Here is a 17,382-nt window from a genome sequence, read left to right as displayed (position 1 = left end):
AATTTAGTCAGAAAATTCCTAATAGATCACTTCAGGCTGGCCCCTTTTTTTAGATATTTTTAGCTATGTAAAACGTTAAAAAATGGGGCCCAGATCCACAAAGAATTGACGTTGGCGTATCTATTGATACGCCGCGTAACTTCTAGGATGCTCCGGCGTATCTTTGTTTTGTATCCACAAAACAAGATACGCCTGAAGCTGGGCTAGATCCGACTAACGTACGTCTTAGTATGCCGTCGGATCTAAGGTGCATATTTACGCTGGCCGCTAGGTGGCGCTTCCGTTGATTTCCGCGTTGAGTACGCGTTGAGTACGCATTGAGTATGCAAATTAGCTAGATACGCCGATCCTCAAACGTACGTCTGGCGCATTTTTTTACGTCGTTTACATAAGGCTTTTTTCGGCGTAACGTTACCCCTGGGTCTATGAGGCGTACGCAATGTTAGGTATGGACGTCGGGCCAGCGTCAAATTTTCCGTTGTGTACGTCGTTTGCGCAAAACGCTCGCGAATAGGGCTTTGTGTAAATTACGTTCACGCCAAAAGCATTGACTATTTGCGACGTGATTTCGAGCATGCGCACTGGGATACCGCCACGGACGGCGCATGCTTTGTCATTTGAATTCCGCGCCCTTACGCCGGCAGATTTACGATACGCCGCCGTAACTTTAGAGGCAAGTGCTTTGTGAATACAGCACTTGCCTCTCAAAGTTGCGGCGGCGTAGCGTTACACCCATTTAAAGTTACGCCGATCTACATGGATCTGGCCCTAAGTGTGTATACTGTTTAAAATCCAGTAATACACATTTCTCACTCCGGTCTCCACATGCTCATTTGCTCTCCATTTTTGGCATTGTGGTGAAAATCAGAGCCACTAGAGGCCGATCCACTGGCTTTGGGAGCCAGGAAAATGGCCGCCTCCAGCAAGAAGAAATAGGAGCAATGCTGGAGGAAATTTACAGCACAAACTCATTTTGGTAGGGTAATAATTAATGTGGAATGTATGTTCCTTTGAGTGAGTGAGTGAGAAACTTATATAGCGCAACAAATGCGAACTTAATGGCCTCAAGGCGCTTGGCTTAAGAACATCATTTTTTATCACGTTGTTATGAGTAAAGTTCAATATTCAATGTACAGGGTGGGCCATTTATATGGATACACCTTAATAAAATGGGAATGGTTGGTGATATTAACTTCCTGTTTGTGGAACATTAGTATATGTGAGGGGGGAAACTTTTCAAGATGGGTGGTGACCATGGCAGCCATTTTGAAGTCGGCCATTTTGAATCCAACTTTTGTTTTTTCAATAGGAAGAGGGTCATGTGACACATCAAACTTATTGGGAATTTCACAAGAAAAACAACGGTGTGCTTGGTTTTAACATAACTTTATTCTTTCATGAGTTTTTTACAAGGAAGTTAATATCAGCAACCATTCTTATTTTATTAAGGTGTATCCATATAAATGGCCCACCCTGTATTTTTTAAGGCAAGCAGTGTAAGCACCTGAATTTGGCCCGATATAAACCTCTTGCAGTCTCTGTAGAGTAGAGCTCAGACTGGTTGAGGGAGAAGCAGCACAAGGAGCCAGTGAGTTGTACTGTCCTGCTTATATGCCAACATGGGATATGTTGATAGGGCATAGTGACCGAGAGATGAGCTCATCAGTCTGCTGCTTCTCCTTTCACTATCCAGTTACAGGCTGAGGGAAAGGACAAGACTTGTATGTTTTATTTAGAGCCGGTTCACACTGGGGCGACCTGTCAGGCGACTCAGCCGCCTTACAAGTCGCGGTCCACAGTAGTCAATGGAACCGTTCTAATAGGAGCGACGCAAGTCGCTCCGACTTAGAAAAAGGTTCCTGTACGACTTTGGGGGCGACTCGAGGCGACTTGCATTGACTTCAATACTGAAGTCATTTTGCAAGTTGCCTCTCAAGTCGCCTTGCCGAGTCGCCCCTAAAGTCGTGCCGCCTGTGTGTGAACCGGCTCTTAATGGTAGCGGTACAAAATAATCAGGCCTCTCGCCCTACCAGTCACAGCAGTGCTCTGTGGCAGAGCTATATAAATCTCTGCATTGGATTGTTAGAAATGCTAAGCTTTTGGAAGTAAACAGCTGTAATATATGTATGTATTTTTATCTGTGTATTTAGTTGTTAATTTCAGTTCAGTTAATTCTGCTCTCTCAATACCTCCCTTTGTAGCCACCCATTCACATGCACTGATAGCACAGTGTATTGAATAGTAATGTCCCTGAGTAAAATAATACATCCTTGGCATATCAATAGATGAGCATGTTCCTCCTTGCTAGCCACTGGATGGTGCAGAATTTAGCTGTTTTGTGCTGATTAGTTTCTGTTCCAGAAGCAGGTCTGATAGAATGCAATCAAGCAACCATCGGCGTGTGCACAGGGTGTTTTAGGTGTGCCTAGGCACACCCCAATCACTCTGTGCAGCACATATTCCCCCTACTGCCCTGGCTCCCCCCTCTCCCCCGCAATGATGCTGGCTTCCCTCCTATCCTCTCCCGCCGGCTGTTGCTGTGGGGATGCTTTAGGAAGGGGACAAATAAATATAATATGTAATTCACCAGCCCCTTCCTCTTCTAAATGAACATTCTGAGTGATTGGTAGTGTGTGTTTGAGCTTTGGGGTGCACACCCTAATGCAATAGGCTGCACACACTAATGCAAGCAACTAATGGACAGACTACGGGCCAGATCCACAAAAGGGATACGCCGGCGTATCTACTGATACGCCGTCGTATCTCTGTTTCTATCTATGCGACTGATTCACAGAATCAGTTACGCATAGATATTCCTAAGATCCGGCAGGTGTAATAGTTTTACACTGTCGGATCTTAGGATGCAATACCTCGGCCGCCGCTGGGGGCATTTCTCGTCGAAATTCCGCTACGGGTATGCAAATTAGCACTTACGGAGATCCACGAAGCGGTTTCCCTTCGTGAAGTCTCCGTAAGTTGTTAGTTTGCAAACGCAAAATTAGGGCTGCTTTTACAAAGTGTAAAGTTAGTACACCATGTAATAGTAGACCCTTCTTTCCCGCGACGCTTTAAAAAAATTTTTTCCCCGCCGCATTTTTTTTTTCCCGACGCAACTTTTTTTACCCGGCGCGATTCACAAAACTCGGCGTAACGTAACTTCGCGCAAAGCACGTCGGGAGCATGCGCAGTACGTCCGGCGCGGGAGCGCGCCTAATTTAAATGGGACTCGCCCCATTAGATTGGGCACACCTTGCGCCGGACAGATTTAAGTTACACAGCCGAAAATTTCTAGGTAAGTGCTTTGTGGATCAGGCACTTAGGTAGAAATTTTGCGGCGGTGTAACTTAAATAGGAAGATTTAAGTTAAGCCCACTGGCTGTGGATCTGGCCCTACATAGCTAAAATCTACACCTTTCAATGGCCAAATCTCTCCCTGGAACAAGCACTTCTAAAGGGTCCCCAGAGTAATGTTCTTTCACTTTTGCAATCAGCAGGAAAAAACAGCAGCTGACATGACACAGGGGTGAACTGATGAGAATGCACACATGACTATTAAAGCGTTTTGTTTCTTTTTAATACCTAATGAACTGTATGTGAATTTAGTACTCCTTTAAAAATGTTTTGGCTGGAGTTCCACTTTAAGGGCAACCTTTACCTTATGTTATTGCTCATTACCTTTTAGTATTTCAATATCATAGAAAGCTGCAGCAAATCGGGTTGAGCGATGAGGACCAGATCTGGCGTCAGTGCTAATGTAGGATTTCAGCTTTGACCGACACCTCCACAGCTTCAGCTCTCTGGGGTGAGTTATACGAAGAAGCTCTTCCAGGTTGGCCGCAGATCTGATTTTGTATTCTAGCTCACTCTGCGTTATTCCCTACAGGTTCAAAAGACAGAAACAGAATCAAGTTAAACTGCTGCTAGAGGTAGCCATGGTTTGCAGTGTGTTTTCGAGAAGGGCTGGCTTTGTTATCTGGGCTAAGAAGCAAATAACGTTTTTATGACTGATTCTAGTACTGACCACAATTTCCTTGGAAAATTCTGTCCATTAAAACGGACTTGTCTGTTTACACTCGCCTACCTCCGGGTCCGATCGGGTCCTCTTCTATTTAGGTGGAGCAGATCGGAGGTAGTTTGGTGTAAACGGACAGCAGAGTCTATTTACTGCCCATACAGCAGAGCGGGCTCTGTCCATGACCACTATGCAGAAACTGAGCGAACAACAGGTGTGTCATCTGCCCCGCTCTGCTCCAATCAGCAGGGTATCTGTGAGCCGATTCCCTGCTGATTGGAACAAAATCCACCTTGTGAAAAGGGGTCTTATGCCGCGTACACACGGCCGTTTTTCAGGTTGTAAAAAAATGATGTTTTTTTTTTTATGTCATTAAAAACGATCATGTGTGGGCTCCAGAGCATTTTTCACAACGTAAAAAATGGGCATTAAAAATTTACTATTTCACTTTGTTTTTAACGTTGTCGTTTTTAATGTCGTAAAAAATGGTCATGTGTGGGCTTTAATGATGTGAAAAAACGTGCATGCTCAGAAGCAAGTTATGAGATGGGAGCGCTCGTTCTGGTAAAACTAGCGTTCGTAATGGAGATGGCACATTCATTACGTTGTAACAGACTGAAAAGCGTGAATCGTCTTTTACTAACTCGAAATCAGCAAAAGCAGCCCCAAGGGTGGCGCCATCCGAATGGAACTTCCCCTTATAGTGCCGTCGTACATGTTGTACGTCACCGCGCTTTGCTAGAGCATTATTTTTTCACGATCGTGTGTAGACAAGGCCGGTTTAACAATAATTGGGTTGAAAAAAACTTCAGTTTTTCTAGACTATTAAAAATTTAGTTTTTTACATCCCGAAAAACGGTCGTGTGTACGTGGCATTAGTACCACTTTAATTTCTTTAATAATTTGCATACCTTTTTGTTTTACATTTGTCTCCACATTTACATGCAAATTAAGTTGCCCAGCAAACGTTATAGTGACAGATATTGGAAAAAATTGCCGGGTTATTTACAACCTATGTTAAAAAAAACTATTGTTACAATTGTCCTGGTAGTGTACTAGTTTGTCCAAAGTACATTCCTATTGTGCAGCTTGGCCTACATGAGAATGCGAACAAAATATAATTAAAGAGATGAAAAAAATAAAGAAACTCACTATATATATATATATATATATATATATATATATATATATATATATATATATATATATATATATATATTTTATATACATTATATATAGTATATAAATACAGTATATAAATGAATCCTAGAGCTGGAATAGGGAACAGTGTTTGCCATATCATTACTTTTTTTGCCTTATAAATTAAGTATATCTGAAAATTGATCAATCCTAAAGTACTTATGGACTACTTTATTTCTTGATGCCCTAAAATGCCAGGACAGTAGAAATACCCCCCAAAGCACCCCCTTTTGGAAAGTCTAAAGTGTTTAGTAAAAGGCATGGCGAATTTTTTGAATTTTTTGTCATAATTTTTTGAAAAATGAAGAACACACTTATACACATTGGATGACTTGAAATGAAGCCATCCATTGTGTACAACTCTCATGTGTCCTGCTGTAATTCATCACAGCGGTCACATAGTATCGGCAGCGAGGTGGACACAGCCAGTGACAGATTGTGGCGATACCTGTGATCTGCGCATCGTGACAGGATGTCATATGACCAGGGCAGGACTTAGGGTGGTGGGGGCCCCTGGGCTTGAGTGTTGAAGGGCCCCCTGGAGCCGAGAATTGGGGGGGATCAAAGTTGTTGAGCGGGGGGGGAGCGCATTAAAGTTGTTGAGCGGGGGGGGATTTTGCAGTTGTTGAGGGGGGGAGTGCCTCTCACCTGTGCCAACAGCCGGGGCCACAGACTGTCATTAGCCCGGCTCTCGGCTTTCTTCCCTTCAGCAGCCACAGTCCTCCACACACCACTCCGGTTCCTCCTGCTTCCGTGCTGCCTCCTCTTGCAGTGCGGGAAAATTAACCCTTTTGCGGGACTGCGGGAAGAAGCTGTCTGTGCGGGAAAGTCCCACAGAATCCGTGCGTGTTGGGAGGTATGCGCAGGGCCGCCATCAGGAATTTTGGGGCCCCTTGCACAGCTTAAGGCATGGGCCCCCTGAAGCAGAGAACCTAGGGGGGGTGGGGGTGCTGCCGCCTGAAATTGAGAAGCGTGGGGGCTGCCGCAAATTGAGAAGCGGGGGGGCCTTTACAAAAAAAAGAAATAAAGAAGAAAACAAATATATATAAATATATGTAGCCATCTGGGGCCCTGGGGACCTCTGGGCCTTTTAATAAAAAGAAAAAATAAACCTCTGGGCCCTTTAATAATAAAAAAAAAAAACATTTATAAAAAATACATAAAAAAGGGAGGTTGCCAAACCCGGGGGCCCTGGGGACCTCTGGGCCCCTGGGAACCTCTGGGCCTTTTAATAAAAAATAAAAAAATAAACAAAAATAAAAAAATAAACAAAAATAAAAAAATAAACATTTATAAAAAAAATAAAAAAGGGGGGGTTGCCACATGGGGCCCTGGGGACCTCTGAGCCCTTTAATAAAAATATATATATATATATATTAAAAAAAATGTAATTTTTTTTATAAAAAAATAAAAAAGGTGGGTTGCCATCCGGGGGCCCTGGAGACCCCTGGGCCCTTTAATAATAATAATAAAATATATATATATATATATATATATATATTATATATATAAAAATAAAAAATATATAAAAAAAACATTTTTTTACAAAAAATAAATAAAAAAAAGGGGGGTTGCCATCCGGGGCCCTGGAGACCCCTGGGCCCTTTAATAATAATAATAAAATATATATATATATATATATATATATATATATATATATATATATATATATATAAATATAAATAAAAAATATATAAAAAAAAACATTTTTTTACAAAAAATAAATAAAAAAAAGGGGGGTTGCCGTCCGGGGCCCTGGGGACCTCCGGACCCCTAAAAAAAAAAAAAAAAAAAAAATTTTTTTTTTTTTTTTTTTTTAAAGGGGGCCCCCTATTGGGTGGGGCCCCTGGGCTTGAGCCCAGTCAAGGCCAATGGTAAGTCCGGCCCTGCATATGACGTCCAGTCAGGATGGGAAAGCACCCGCCCATCAATCTGCTTCTGGCTGGGCGGGAAGTGGTTAAAATCATTTACAAAATCAATCAAACAATTGTAATGTTGCTTATCAGTGGGAAACCTGGAAAAATGCACATATCTCAATGAAAATAATTTGACGTCAGTAGTCCCCCTTGACATCAGAGGGCCTCCCATCATATCAGAGTTCCTTCACATCACAGTCCCCCTATACATGAGAGCCACCCATCACATCACAATCTCACCATGACAGAGTCTCTTAATCACATCAGAGACCACCATCACCACAGAGTCTCTTCATCCATCTCTGATCCAGGGCAAACCTGGTCTCATGCTTGCAACACTCCAGGGAAAGCACTCATGGGAAACCCAAATGGCACCCCAGGGTGCCACAGTACCCCGATTGAAAACCACTGCTCTGTACCAGTCTTTATCAACCAAGTTTCCATGGAACCCTAAGGTTCCTTAAGATATTGCTAGGGGTTTCTTGAGCTGTGGCTTACTGACCAGCCATCTGATGGTGCCTGCCTAGTTCCAGACCCATTTCTACATGGCAGAGCCAGCAACATAACACCAATGATGTTTTTAACTGTCTATAAGGGGAGCATTCTTCCAAATGATTGCCAGTTTAAGAAACACTTTTCCCATTGACCCCCAATAAATAGATTTTTGCAGGGGTTCGCTGGGACCTAAATTTAGCCAGATGATTGGACTACAATAACATGGAGAAGGAGACACTGCTCTTTACCCTTCACCTTATGTGTTGCTAATGTCAAACTATACAACTCTCCTCTGGTCAGCAAAGGGAGATCCAGGTTTAGTGAGTGTCACGCTTACCCCTAATGCAGGTGGTCAGACACTAAAACTAGCTTCTGTGTTCTTCACCTATAGAAGCCCCCTCTTCCATAAGGCAAGCAGGCCTACTGGTACTCGGTTGTCTCCAGAACTTATACACAATGCTATAGTGCCTGGCCACCACGTCAGAGCAGGCGCAAACTGAGCAAAAAGTAAATAAAGTGGTTGCACTCTCTCAAGAGTGTCCACAAATTAAACAGCGCTCAATGAATATGTGTATATCCCTCTAAGCATAAACAATGTCTCAAATCATATACTAATATTAAGGTGAATAAATATTGGTGATAAATGTGACAAAATTCATGAACATAAATAAAAATTGATTAAAGACACAAATAAACCCGTGACTTTAAACACGTGAAACAGAACAAACTGAGCAAAGCAAATGGGTACTTGCAGATAGGCAGAGTGGTTCAATGACAGTACAGATACAAGGCAGACAAGGTTCAGAATAGTCTGGGTCAATCCATAGTCAAAAGGCAGGCAGAGTCCAGAGAGTAGTCAATATCCGATCCAAGGTCATAAATAGGGGGATCCAAACAGCAGAGCAAGACAGACAGACAGAGCGCTTGCATGTATTACACACGCTATCACCAGCATGAGACTGCAGGCTTGGCTGGCTTTAATCAGGTTTGGGCTCCACCCAGAGACTGGCCACATTAATCACCTCACAGGTGGACAGACAGATAAGGAGAATGCCACAGCCAAAACTAGGATGCTGGAACCAGCAGCTATGATGGAGCAGGAGCACACACATTCATTACAATGACCTTATAAATCTTAATGCGGCACGCTTGGAGTCCTGGGAGTTGTAGTTTGAGGCAACAACCATGTATGGACACAACAAGCTTTCTGAACTACAGCTCCCACAAGGCCCTGTGTGAGCAGAAGAAGCCTGAGAGACTTTTTATTGAAACACCTGGGAAAGCCTGGGCGCTATGGGAATCCAGGCATCCAGACCTGTTGGAGCGAGCAGGGGAAAAGAGGCAGTCCAAGAAAGCCTAGGGTCAGAAAGTAGATCGCTGGGATCAGCAACACTGTCTATCCAAACTACCTTGTGGGGCTGCCCCTGAGAGACCAGAGCGTTTGCCAGACGCTCTGTTCCTGCCGTTCAAGTTACAGCAACAACAGAGGCAGACTAAAGGGGCCCCTTTTTTTTTTTTTTTCAAATATGTTTATTGGGTTTTTAAAACATGTAAGAGTATACAAAGCGATCTTGTTACAATGTATGCAATAAGTCGAATAAGTGACATTACATTTAAGAACATAAAACAAGGATCAATATTTAAAGTTAGTGATCCATCATAGTCACAACAAAGCAGTCAAGATAAAATTCGAGTATTTAGGGGGGAAAGGAAGGGGTAGGGGAAGGCAAGGTAGAGGGAGGGTTGAGGAAACCATCCTATTATAAGCGGTGTGATTCAAATTGACAAAGTTATAGAAAATAGGAACAACAGAGGAGATTAATCAGATTCCGGGACTCATCAGGAATCCAACAAAGTACGGTATTCAGAAGAATCCGCAAAGTGGTGCTAGCATGCCCATTTATCTCGGAAATTCCTAGAAGAATCTCTAGAATGGGATATCAATTCCTCCATATATGCAATGTGATCCAAAGGGGCCCCTTTTATCATAAGATTCTATCATCACATCGGGGAGTTGCTGAGAGGGCCGTCGGCCCACCATGTACTATTAGCAGTAGATAAGCCTCTGAGAGCAGGGCAACCATAGCATCCAACCCGCATTTACCCATAGCAATCCAGTACTATATAGCCCATACTGCAAAACTACTAATTTAGGACTGTGGTCATACTGAATCATTATATACTATGCACTGAACTCAGCTGCACCCATAGTTATCTTACTGCTTTGATGATTAATGGGCTATCATAAGTGCACCAACACTCAATTAAAAGGCCCCCCATATAAGCCGGCAAAAGACTAACTTAAAGGACTGCCCCTAACATTAACCTTACAGGTTTCCCCTTATATTCTTCTAGCTTTGTTGATGTTGACTTAAATTTAACTGTGCTTACTCAGCCAGTTTAGAGCTAGCATCTCCATCATTAGTACAGTATAGCTCAGGTATTGTTAGATAAAAGCTCACTGCTGCCCACCATTACATTTCTGTATGGCATTGATACTGTTTATGCGAGTCTGGGCGGTGTATGTCCCTTTATATCTAGCCCTCATGGTTAGCCATCCCTTATGCTGAACTGTGTTATAATAATTGTTAACTTACTTGTATTTGCTTGGTTATCAACTCCATCAAGTAATAAAACATTAAGATTACCTTGACTATGGTATAAATACATTAACCCTTATCTGCTAAGACCCACATTTTTACTCAACCTTTACCTTAATAAATAACTGACACCAGTGGCGGCCCGTCCATAGGGGGCGCTCGGGCGCCGCCCCCCCACCCCCCCAAGCTGTAAAAAAAATTTATTAAAAAAAAAAAAAATTTTTTTTTTTTTGTAAATGTCACTTTAAGAGTGATCAGGCGTGATCAGGCGGTCTATGGAAAGCTTCCCAGCCTGCAATCAGCTGATTGCAGGCTGGAAAGCTGATTTGCCCGTGTTTAGGGCGTGTGCAGGGCGCAAGCTGTGCGCCCGCACACACTCCCACTCTCCAGTGATTTGTTAAAATGCCCTAGTGGTGTGATGGGATTGGCCAGCGGGGACCGAAGTAGAGTCAGTGGGAAGTGCCATTTAAATCACTTCCGGTTTCTGGAGTGCTTGTGGGGGCATCAGAGGAGCGGCGCCATTGAAGGTAAGCAGTTATTTTCATACCTCCATTCCCCGCAGCTAAATCCATCCATGCCTGCCACCACCAGCCGAACCACCACCGTGCCCCGCAGCATCTCCCCGCGCTAGTACTGCCACTGACAGCCAGCCCCGTCACCACCAGCACCCCACCCCCCCCCCCCAGTTGGAAGCGGGATTCCCGCTCCCCTCTCCAGGGTCCCGCCGAGCAGCACTGCACACAGCTTCAAGTCTGTATGCTCTGATCGAACTGACTGTGTGAAGGGGGGAGGGGGGGGAATTCTGCTTCACCTTTTCCCCCAGCTATTCACTCGTAATCTGCTGGTGGCTGACCTCTCCTGCCAGGCACATGTCTCTTGTCTTCACCAGCAGATTACGAGTGAAAAGCTGGGGGAAAAGGTGAAGCAGGACCCCCCCCCTCTTCACAGTCAGTGCTGCTCCGAGCATACAGACTTGAAGCTGTGTTCAGCTGGACTCGAGAGGAGAGCAGAAGGGGGGGGGGATGGGGGACTGCTGATCGTAGTAAATGTTTCTCCCATTCACCACTAAATCTCTCTCATCTGTCTGTCTTATCTATCTCTCATTCTTCCCCTTACACCCAATGTCTATCTATCTGATTATCTATCTATCTATCTATCTATCTATCTATCTATCTATCTATCTATCTCTCATTCTTCCCCTTAGACCCAATGTCTGTCTATCTATCTATCTATCTATCTATATGTTTATCTATCTATCTATGTATCTGTATAGCTATCTATCTATCTATCTATCTATCTATCTATCTATCTATCTATCTATCTATCTATCTATCTATCTATCTATCTATCTATCTATCATTCTTCCCCTTAGACCCAATGTCTGTCTGTCTATCTATCTATCTATCTATCTATCTATCTATCTATCTATCTATCTATCTATCTATATATCTATCTATCTATCTATCTATCTATCTATCTATCTATCTATCTATCTATCTATCTATTTGATTATCTACCTATGCATCTATCTATCTATCTCTCATTCTTCCCCTTAGACCCAATGTCTGTCTGTCTATCTATCTATCTATCTATCTATCTATCTATCTATTTATCTATCTATCTATTTATCTATCTATCTATCTATCTATTTATCTATCTGTCCATCTATCTGTGTGTCTATCTATCTATCTATCTATCTATCTATCTATCTATTTATCTATCTGTCCATCTATCTGTGTGTCTATCTATCTATCTATCTATCTATCTATCTATCTATCTATCTATCTATCTATCTATGTGTGTTTATCTATCTATCTATCTATCTATCTATCTGTTTGTCTGTCTGTCCGTCTATCTGTATGTTTATCTATCTATCTATCTGTCTGTCCGTCTATCTGTATGTTTATCTATCTATCTGTCTGTCTGTTTATCTATGTATCTATCTATCTATGTATCTGTCTGTCTGTCTGTCTGTCCATCTATCTGTATGTTTATCTATCTATCTATCGATATGTCTATCTATCTATCTATCTATCTATCTATCTATCTATCTATCTATGTCTGTCCATCTATCTGTATGTTTATCTATCTATCTATATGTCTATCTATCTATCTATCTATCTATATGGCTGTCCATCTATCTGTATGTTTATCTATCTATCTATCTGCATATCTGTCTGTCTATCTATCTATCTATCTGCATATCTGTCTGTCTATCTGTCTGTATGTCTATCTATCTATCTATCTATCTATCTATCTATCTATCTATCTATCTATATGTCTATCTATCTATCTATCTATCTATCTATCTATCTATCTATCTGTATATCTATCTATGTATCTGCATATCTATCTATCTATCTATCTATCTATCTATCTATCTGCCCCCCCCCCTCCTACCCAATGTTTATCTATTTCTCCATCTGTCTATTTATCTGTCTGCATATTTATCCATCTGTCTCTATTTCCACACAATGCCTGTCTGTCTTTCTATTGGTCTGTCTGTATATATATCTGTAGGACCTATTGTGGGCGAGTGACCGGGGGGGGGGGGTTGGTTGGTTGGGGCTTTGTTTGCGCCCCCCAAAATAATGGAGCACCAGCCGCCACTGACTGACACCACTACTGTAATCTTTGGAGTAAAAACTGGCCGTAGCAGCCTCCATTTATTTTAAATAACCTTTTAAATATTAAATAACATTAAATAACATTTTCACACATAACCTTTATTAGACCTGAGATACAATATTTTTAACCCTGCTGGTGCTGGACTTTGCAGGCACATTAACACACTTGTAACCATTCTAAAACGTTTTATGAGCACTGCTGTACCTCTGGTCTTAGGCCTCAAACCGAAAAACTGACTCAAAGACGACCAACTGACCGCAGTGCCCCCATTAACCACTTGTCAGCTACACCTTGGTAGACTGGACTAACAGCCCCTTCAGAACCCATACCACCTCTGGGTAATGGCATCCACTTCAGGGTAATTTCTTCTCCTGCAAAGTCCAAAACACCCGCCACCAGCACCCAAAGGTAACTCCTTACCTTTGGGCGCACCTCCACACCCTCAATGCTCGCTGTATCCCGTCCTGTAGGCCCAACACCCACATGTCAATCCCCACGTCGGTCAAATGAACTCCATCTCTCAGCTGATACCTCCACGTATCCACCTCCAACTCAGGGTGTCTAACCACCAACCCGCCGTTCCGAATCACAAATTTAGCCACGTCCCGATTAATCTTTCTCCTGGCCCTGTTCACACCTTCCCATGATCTAGCCATCCGCCATGAAGACCTTCCCACAATATCAGACCATATCACTACCGTTTCCGGGTAGGACATGCGAATCCTCAAGAAATCAAACTTGATGTCTCGTGCGACATCCAACATAGAACGCACCCCCAAGTCGTTGCCCCCCGCATGGATCAACAAAACGTCCGGCGGTCGATGCAAGCGTGCAAACTTGTGCACTTCCGGCACCACCCTGCTCCACAACATCCCCGGGAATCCCAACCACCGCACCATCGCTTCCTGTCTTGGGACCCCCAGTTGGCGACCGTTCGGCCGCATATCCGCTCTCGCAGCCCCCCTACGCACGAAGGAGTGGCCCATTATCCATACCAGTCCCTGTCCCGCACCTGAAAGACAGCAAGTAAGAAATCCATCACCACAAGCCCATCGGGAGACGCTCCCATCCCCGACTACCAACATGTTCCCTTTACCAAAAAACCCCGATCCACTCCCCATCCCCCTTGGAGGTGGCCTAACCTTAACTTTCCCTGGACCTCTATTTTGTTGCACCACCGCGCACCCCTAATTCTACCATGAGCTGAGGTCTGACATATAACCGAAACCTCCTCGACTCCCATCTCCCAATCCTTTTCACCAATTCATCGTCCAAGCCACAACGTACTGCTTCTGTCGCGGCCCCAATCCGAAAGGAATGCGCCGAGAACTCCTGAGCCGCCAGGCTCAATGCCCCCAGACACCGTCTGAACACTGTCACGAACTGATACCGCGACAACGCTGTCCCATCCTCGTGCACCAAGAATGATCCACTTAACACTGGCCGTACATCCAAAAATTCCCGCACTACCCTAACCGGGCATAATTCCGACCCTTCAATAGGGAAGACTCGCACCACTTTACCCTTCCCTTTCTGGTCCGTCTTGGACCGGCGTAGCAACAATGCGACCCCGTCTTGCTTCCACACCACATCCTCAGCTAACATGCCACCCTGCACCGTCTTCGAGGGGCTAACCAACTCCCCCACTCGAAAAGCTCCAAAGAATGCCAACGCGAACGCCGCGCGAAACAATAACACTTCAAACCGGGACGAACACAATGTCCCCAATTTTCCCATAATACCCCTCAATATTTCAAACGACACAGGGCGCCGGGAATCCGCCTGACGCCCCTGCTTCCTGTAACCCTTGAGAGCCTGCCGGACACAAAATTCCTTAGTAAAGTCCGGGCGCCCTTGCCACTTAAACAGAAAAGCCAAACCAGCCAACTTTTTGTCCAACATGGACGGAGAGACCCCGGCCTCCATGTTCCTGACCAAGAAATACAACACCAATCCCTTGACCTCGGGACCGGCCGGGTCCACCTCGGACTCCCCAACCAAAGCCTGCCATTCCGCCCACACCTTCTCATACGCCCTCCAGGTGTTCACACTTACCGACCTTCTGATCCAATCGGAGACGATTCCAATGGAATCCTCCAAAGCCACTCCGGACAGGGGACACCTTGCTCCTCTGCCTCCGGCACCAGCTCCCGGAACCTGTCCCACTGAAAGCGAGACAGAGCGTCAGCCACTACATTCTCCACCCCCGGTAAATGCACCGCATATACAAATATGTTCAACTGCAAACAGCGCAGCACCAGGTGCCGTAGCAGCCGAATAACTGGAGGAGAAGACGCCGTAACTCTGTTGATCACCTGGACCACCCCCATATTGTCACCATGGAACCGCACCTTCCGATCCCGGAAGGCCGCCCCCCACAGTTCTACTGCCAGCACCACCGGAAACAATTCCAACAGCACCAAGTTCTTTGTCAACCCCGCCTCCAACCAGGCCTGTGGCCAAGAGCCCGCACTCCATTGCCCTTGAAAATATGCCCCAAAACCTGCGCCCCCGGCCGCATCTGTGAACAACTCCATGTCAAAGTTGCTAACCGGGCCAGACATCCACAAGGCCCTGCCGTTGAAGGAGTCCAAAAAGGAGTGCCATACCAACAAATCCTCCCTATGTTCCTTCCCCAGTCGCACATAGTGCCTGGGCGACCTGACGCCCGCTGTGGCCGCCGAAAGGCGCCTGCAAAAGACCCTACCCATGGGGAGAATGCGGCAAGCAAAATTTAGCTTCCCCAGGAGCGACTGAAGCGCTCGGAGTTGCACCTTCCGCAAGCCCACCATCTCCTGAATCTCGGCCTTGAGGCCCACCAACTTGTCCAGCGGTAACCTACATTCCATCCTTTCCGAGTCAATCACGATGCCCAAGAATTGGATGACCGATCTCGGTCCTTCCGTTTTCTCGGGTGCCAGCGGCACCCCAAATCGCTCCGCCACGTGCTCCAACGTGGCCAACAACACTGCGCAAATCCGCGACCCCGCCGGCCCAACACAGAGAAAATCGTCCAGGTAGTGGATCACGGAGCTTACGCCGGACACATCCCGAACCACCCACTCCAGGAACGAACTAAACCGTTCAAACAGCGCGCAGGAAATGGAACAGCCCATCGGCAGACACTTGTCTACGTAGAACTCCCCACCCCAATGGCAGCCCAAGAGCCTGAAACTATCTGGGTGGACCGGCAGGAGCCGAAACGCGGCCCCAATGTCCGACTTGGCCATCGAGGCACCCCGGCCATACCGCCTGACCCAGCCCACCGCAGCATCAAAAGAGGTGTAACTCACCGTACACTCCTCCATGCTGATGGCGTCGTTCACAGACCCCCCCTTTGGAAACGACAAATGATGAATAACCTGAAATTTGTTTGGCTCCTTCTTCGGCACCACCCCCAACGGGGAAACCACCAAGTCGTCCAAGGGAGGCGAGACAAATGGGCCCCCCATACGGCCCAACGCCACTTCCTTCCGCAGTTTCTCTGAAACCACATCCGGGTGTTGTAACGCGGAACGCAAATTCTTAGCCACCGGGGGGACCACGGCCAAAGAGCACGGAATGTTAAAACCCACCGAGAATCCCCTTTCCAACGACAGGGCGGCCGCCCTGTCAGGATATCTACCGAGAAACAGTCGCATCCTTTCCACCATCACCGGAGTCCTCCCTCTTACTTGAAGAATCTCCGGGACGTCCCTTGCCTTGCTTAAAACACCGGGAAGAGGGGTGATTGCCACCACAGCCGGAGCACTCGTGCATGAACCGGCAAGACCCTCCGAACCTGCAGTTTCCCTCGTTAAACTGCCAGCAGACCCCTTTCTTCTTTCCGGCCGACTGTCCTGGGGAAGAGGTTCCACCGCCCCCCCCCCCCCCTGAAAAAACGGCGCGGACGTCCGTGGGGCCGACATAAGCCGCATCCAAAGGCCAATGTCCTTAGTGTCCCACCTAATATCCGGCCTGATAGCCCGGCGTTGCCGGAACTGCTCATCATACCGGAGCCACCCCGTGCCCCCGTAACACCGGTAGGCCTCGCTGATCGCCTCTTGGTAACTGAAAAGCGCGAACAATGTTCGGTGTTTTTCTCACCGATCACGCTCGCCATGATCGAGTAGGCCTGCGACCAATTCGCAAAAGTCCTAGGTATAAGCCTATACCTCCTCTTCTCCTCGTCCTCTTTCTTGGACTCTTCGGCTTAACCCTATCCAGGTTAAACTTTTCCAGCGGAAGCAACGCGAATATCTCTACATATTCACTCTTCCAAATCTTTTCCCGCACCTCCGGCTTCAAATGCGAACCCAGCGGTGCCTCCCAACACGTGTAAACCTCCCCTTTAGCCGCGTCCGCCAACCGGACCAACTCTCTCTTCTTTGCGGAGTCGACCCCCGCATCCCCCTTTTCCGTAGGAGGCACCACGGCACCTGCCGCCACTGCCCCTACCTCTGGTCCCTTGTCCACGGGCACCACAGCCCCCGGCACGGCGACCGCTACTGCAGGCGCCGTAACCCCGGATCCACCCGCCGTTCCCCATGCC

The 17,382-nt window shown here is 45.9% G+C and overlaps 1 protein-coding gene and 1 long non-coding RNA gene across 2 annotated transcripts in view; one reads left to right on the top strand and one right to left on the bottom strand.

The window, feature by feature from the left end:
* VEGFD (vascular endothelial growth factor D) overlaps positions 1–17,382 on the bottom strand; it is a 130,828-nt gene that overhangs the window by 85,699 nt on the left and 27,747 nt on the right. The window contains exon 2 of the mRNA XM_040338669.1: positions 3,676–3,877. Coding sequence (XP_040194603.1) covers positions 3,676–3,877 — 202 coding nt within the window. The remainder of the gene's footprint in view (positions 1–3,675; positions 3,878–17,382) is intronic.
* Positions 1–17,382, top strand: part of LOC120927769 — a 37,834-nt gene that overhangs the window by 16,063 nt on the left and 4,389 nt on the right. The window contains exon 2 of the long non-coding RNA XR_005747126.1: positions 3,683–3,802. This is a non-coding gene — a long non-coding RNA (uncharacterized LOC120927769). The remainder of the gene's footprint in view (positions 1–3,682; positions 3,803–17,382) is intronic.

This window comes from Rana temporaria, chromosome 2 (genome assembly GCF_905171775.1).
Source record: "Rana temporaria chromosome 2, aRanTem1.1, whole genome shotgun sequence".
Classification (NCBI taxonomy): Eukaryota; Metazoa; Chordata; class Amphibia; order Anura; family Ranidae; genus Rana; species Rana temporaria.
Note: the sequence above shows the minus strand (reverse complement) of the source record. Positions and strands in the feature narration are given on the sequence as shown.